The sequence below is a fragment of the Pteronotus mesoamericanus genome, unplaced genomic scaffold (genome assembly GCF_021234165.1).
Source record: "Pteronotus mesoamericanus isolate MK-2021 breed Mesoamerican mustached bat unplaced genomic scaffold, CSHL_Meso_final scaffold_99, whole genome shotgun sequence".
NCBI lineage: Eukaryota > Metazoa > Chordata > Mammalia > Chiroptera > Mormoopidae > Pteronotus > Pteronotus mesoamericanus.
Genome location: NW_026555330.1, coordinates 6868526 through 6874276, shown reverse-complemented (window position 1 = coordinate 6874276; position 5751 = coordinate 6868526). Strand labels below are relative to the sequence as shown.

The 5751-nt window shown below is 47.8% G+C and overlaps 1 protein-coding gene across 1 annotated transcript; it reads left to right on the top strand.

The window, feature by feature from the left end:
• Positions 1-371: 371 nt before the first annotated feature.
• Positions 372-4292, top strand: CIMAP3 (ciliary microtubule associated protein 3). The gene is made up of 6 exons (XM_054564756.1): positions 372-390; positions 632-774; positions 1410-1508; positions 2261-2391; positions 3090-3207; positions 4215-4292. Exons 1-6 carry the CDS (start codon positions 372-374, stop codon positions 4281-4283), a joined length of 579 nt encoding a protein of 192 aa, XP_054420731.1. The 3' UTR covers positions 4284-4292.
• The last annotated feature ends 1459 nt before the right edge of the window (positions 4293-5751 follow it).

The window sequence follows — 5751 nt, the reverse complement described above, 5'->3', positions numbered from 1 at the left end:
CACGTCCCTAAGCCATTAACTCCAGCGGCTGCGTTTCCCTAATGCTGATCCTAGCAGCTCAAAGGAATGCTCTCCTCAGCGCATTCCCGGTGGCCCAGTTTCTAAAGCCCCTCGGCGTACCCTTCATCTCCGCAGCCCCTAAAGCCATGGGTCCAGCAAAGCCACAAACCTCAACCCAGCCGCAGAACCCACAAACCCCTGGGCTCGGGGTCGGGGAGGTGCGGATTCCCACCCCAAAGGCAATTTCTCGGGCGTCCCCACTTGCTGCGCAGGCGCTCTCGCTCGGAGCCAATCGGAGCAGGTGCCTGCCGGTTGCGCCTCCGTTCCCTTGGTAACGCACTACACAAACGCTAACCCGCACAGTACTCACCATGATCTTCAACCGAGCGGGTAAGGAGGGTTGAGGTAGAGGGGTCAACAGTAGAAGGCCGGAGGAAGACAGGGGAGGCAGGGAAAGATGGAGCGGAGGCGATGCAGCGGTCGGCTCCCCTGCGTGGAGCTTGATCTGGTTTCTGTAAAGCGCTCCGCGAAGCCGCGCCCGCTGCGCAGCGCCCCCGGCCCGCCCCGCAGCTCTCACTGAGATCCGAGGGCCTTCCCTCACGAGGAGTTTCTGCCCTCTCTTGACCTTCAGAAACACTGGTTAACTACTCCTTTGGGACACGTCAACAGAGGAAGATCTTTCCTCACTACCATCCCCCCAACTTTTTGGGAAACAAGTTCCTCCCCCTTAGGGGAGCACCCCACAGAGGGCCCGGGTGTTACACAGGAGAAAATGTGAGTATTCACCATCCCTTAGGTGGGTCTCCATTCCCCCTCTATTTAAAGACAGCCAGGTTTCATGGACAAAAAAAATGCAGTTTGTGATCTTCAGGGTCCCAGCATGAGAAAGCGCCCTTGTTCTCTGCACCCAGCAGCTGCCAGGGTCAAGGTCAGAAATTAAAGGATCATGGCTCCCCTCTTCCAACTCCCGCCGAACGCGAGCCTTTGCTTCATAGAGTTACCGGGAGAGTCCCCCTCCATTCCCACCTCCTAAGACTTGAGGCCCAATCAATGCCAGTCTCCCTCCCATCAGTCCAAGCATAGATTGTGGATGTGCTGATAGGTGAGTTTATGAAATCATCTGATCAAACACACCTGCATTAGTGCAAATTAGGCTCTGTGCCTCCGAGGACTGGACTCACTGGAAGGCATAGAAATGTCACTTACTCTCCCTACCCAGGCACGTTCCTTTGCCAAGTTACCCGTTACTTATGTAATTGTTCCCATGTGCTTGACTCAGAGAAGTCTACAGAGAGCAACTTTTGCAGAGAAGATTCAGATAAGAACATCCTAAGTTCACTCTGTTTTGATGACCATAACATTCTCTGTGTTTTTCTTTCTTCTTTCTTTTTAATATATTCTACCCAAAGAGGTATGACTGGGTATACAACCTCTCTAAGATCCCGACCAGCAGAAAAGGATACACTTTGGGAGCCAGAACAGCCGTGAGGTTTAAGCCAATCAACAAGGTTAGAAATGGCTGTGTGTGCTTAAGTTTTCGTGCGATCCATGGTGTTGCATGTATTTGCATCGGGGAGCACAGGGCAGAGAGTGGGAGGTTACCTACACAGTATGCTCTGAAATTCAAGAAAAATAGACATTTAGGCAAAAGCTATTAAGCCTATCTGAAAAGCTTGGGCGTTAGCGTTGCAACTCTGTGTGTGTGTCCTGGGAGTGGGGAACAGTTCTCCGAAGAAGGGGTACCAAATCAGAGCTTCCATGCTGACTCACACACCTGATGTTCGAATACTGGGAGCTTCTTTTTATATGCACCTGATTATCTTGTCAGTTAAAAAAACAAATTCTAGCTTTTCCATCCTTTTGTGTGATTAGATTTCAAGTCTAAAATTCTTCAGTGTAGCGCCCTAATTTCTAGGATATTTTCCTGACAGTTAAGCTGAAAGAGGGGGATACTAACTCTTAAAAAAAAAGTCTCTGGGTGGGGTGGTGGGGGTAGTAGCTGTGAGAAGCTACTACAGTTCTCTGCCCAGCCTAGACTGACTTCTACAACTAAGCATGATGCACCTTCAGGCAACTGAACCACACCTACCTTGGTTCTTGGTTTTCTACCTATCATAGGCCTCTTTCTGTAGCTTGAGGTGGTTAAACCATAACTGCTGCATGAACAGGAAGAGGATGATTCTGGTTCTTGTCTACTTAGAAGGCTTTCTATGTACATGTGTGTCACCCTCTAATATATTGATCTTTTTCTTGGATACAGGACATGACACCTCACCCAGGCATGTACCAGACAGTAAATCTTCAGGAGCAAAACCCCAAACAAAATTTTGCTCCGTTTAACGTCATGTTGCCTCGATTTGAGACATACTTAAAGGACACATATTATCCTGGGTACGTCTCCTCTCTTCTGGGGCACTTCAGTGCAGGGCAATAGGAAAGGAATGGCAAAGAAGGGGTTACCTCCAAACCATGCCAGCCAAATAGACACTTATCTTTAAGATTCGACCTCTTGCCTTGCAGATCTCTGGCATCATAGAAGTGTTAATTCGCTTAATAAATATTTATAAATCTGGCAGACAGTTTTGTAGGTTCCAGAGATTTTGCATTAAACCCATGACACAAGGCTCCTGATTTCTTGGAGCTTACATTCTAGAATCCAGACAGTTGAGAAACAAATAAACAAGGAAATATCAATAGTAATAAAGAGAGTGGCCATAAAATTTATTAGCCTCAACTGACACATCCAAGAGTTGATGACAGCCTTATTAATAATTAATAATATTAATATTATTAGACTATAGCCATAAACTAGGACTGTCACCAGCAAACCAGGAAGAATGGTGGCCGGGGGACATGCGATGAGGAAAACAGAACAGGGTGATGATATGATACAGAAGGGTAGACTGGAGGCTACTCTGTCAAGGTTTGCCAAGAGGGCTCTTTCTGGGAAAATGACACTTGACCTGAAATGAGAAGGATTAGACTGAGCCAGCCCTGGGAAATCTGGACCCAGGGACAGCTGTGGTACTGACGGGGTTCGCACGCGGTCACGAACGCAGAGACCTGACGTTACATATTTTTATTTCTAGCCCTGGCACGTATCACACAGAGATAAAGCCATGCCCAAAAGTCACCTGGCCAATGAAATTTGGATCTCCAGACTGGGCTCAGGTTCCATGTCTACGGAAAAGAACCCTAAAAGCTGAGGTAATAAGACTGAGCTTCTGTAGAACACTCTCTGGTCCTTGCATAGGGGTTCCTAGCTGGAGGTCTGTGAATCAGCTTTAGAAAGTCTTTGTTCCCCTGAAATTACATACACAATTTTGTGTGTATATGTATATGGAGGCCTGAGGGGGAGGAAGTTGCATAATTTTATTAGATTTTTAAAGGTATGCATGACTGCACAAAAGTTACATTTCTAAATTTAATCCTCAAATAATCTGTGGTATGTACAGGAGAATTATATGATAGAGGAGGAATTGAGACTCAGATGAATTACGTGACTTGTGCAGGCTGCACAGCATGAATTCAGATCTCTTGACTCCTTAGCCATGGCTCTTTCTGTCTCCAGGGAGCTGTAGAGCATCCTGGTAAGAGCATGGGTTCTGGGGACAGGCTGCCTGGGTTCAAATCCCAGCTCCCATACTTACTTGCTGTGTGATCTTGGACAAGTCCCTTAATTTTTCTAAGCCTTAGTTTCCTTATCTTTAAAATAAGTATAATAATAAAATCCATCTGATAAGGCTGTAAAGATTGAAATAAGGTAGAAAAGCATTCAACACAGTACCTATAACATAATAATTGCTCAATCCGTGTTAGCTGTCATAATCGTGGAGGTGCCTTTAATTTCCTAGTGGAATTTTGGATTAAGTTCACAAATATTAAGTGCTTGCTGTACTGGTACCATTGTGCTAGGGCCTAGAGGTAATACTCAAGATTAAACACATCATCTTTGCTTTCAAGGTGCTTACCCGCTTACTCTTAGAGATTGACCAAATAAAACATAATTCTTGGCATGATAGACACCAGCGTAAGGCGACAAAGAGTCGACACACAGACAAAAGTTGAGAGGATCGCTAAGGCCAGATGGCTGCGGGGTGGGGTTTAGCTGGTCATACCACCGCAACGGGCCGTTCTATTTTGCTCGGCCAGGAAGACCAGCGACAGGGGGTTCTCATCAGAATTTGGTCTGAGACAACATTCTTTCATTGCAGCTGCCCACTGACAAGGACTTCAGAAAGCACCGGAACCGTATGGCCTACTTGAGCCTGTTTTACAACTGAGGAGCTGGGAGTTCCTTCGTGTGCTCCTCCCGACCACAGAGTCCCCTGGACGGAGGACAGATCTGCTCTTCCGCCTCTGCAGAGCTGTGGTCCTCTCGTCGGCCAGCATGGGGCCCAGGGAGGGGCAAGGGGCACGTAACCACATGTGAGAGCATAAAGACCGTTTCAGAATGTGCTGTCCCCATGTGCTGGTTTGTGGCATACGTAACGTGGATGGGTCTGGGGTTCCTATTGGGTGGCCAACACTGCTAATCACTCATCTGTCAGTCTCTGAATTTTCAGCACTGGATTTGACTAAATGCAATCAATTCAAGTTAAACAGAAAATCGAATTATTTGTATCCCAAGGTTAGACTATTGACATCCTCCTGCCGTTGACACAGATATGATAGAATTGAGTTTGGCTTTGGGGCTATAGGAGAGATGGTGTCATATACTTCAAAACCCCAAAAGGAAATTCAGATTGATGGTTTTTTTAAGTGAAAACTGTTCGACAGCCATCAGCCTGCCTTTCCCCAGGCTGCTGATGCCCGGAGCTGGGAGAAGCCAGGGTACGGGATCTCAATAGCAGAAGGGTAGCAAGATGGCTTGGAGAATGAAAGGATTTTCCCCAGTGCATCTTCAACCCAAATGAGCCTTGGTGTAGTGAGCCCAGAAGCCAGCCTCACGCGTGTTAGGGCCAGGTGACCCTGCCCCAGAGAGTAGTGCACAGGGCTGAGGGGCCAGGAGTGCAAGGACAGCCGGAAAGTCCTCCCGCAAAAGGGGAGCCCCATGATGAGCCTCTCGGCAGGACCCCGGGACCCCGACGTCTCCCCAGCACTTCATGGCATGTGCCCAAAGAAAGCAACACAGGCCTTATTTCTCACCAGAGTTTGTCCCGTTTGATTAGCAAAGTCTCGCTAATTATCCCCTGAGGACAAAGCCTCTTGCCCAACAATCCAGGCTCTCCCGAATCTCCCCTCTTCTTATGATTTGAGACTATTCTTTCTCACACAATCAAAATAATGCATGCTGCCTTGTTCCTTGGGTCCTACATGCAGGGGACTGTTGTGTCCCAGCCGCCATGGAAGTCCTAGGCCATTGCGTTGATGAAACCAAGGAGCATGAAACAGAGATTCCGACCCATCCGGATCCTGGGGAGCATTTTCTCATAGATGACTTAAGAGTAAGAATTGGTAGCAGTGGAAAACCTGTAATGCCAAGTCGATATCCACACGGCCCCACTGGTCTGGCTTCCTGGGGGGCCCCAGGGAGCCGGTTATCTTCTGTGGCCCTCGTAGGGCTACACAGGGAGTCCCCTTTACCTCCTTGGGGGTAAAAAAAAACAAAACAAAACAGGGCAAAGCCAGAGCTGAAGGTTAGGGCATGTGGGTTCCAAGTGCCTATGTCTAAGAAACATCTCCAGGGCCCTGGGAACCACAGGTGGGTAGCTCTCCTATTGCTTAACCGATAGTAGCTTTCCTGATTTT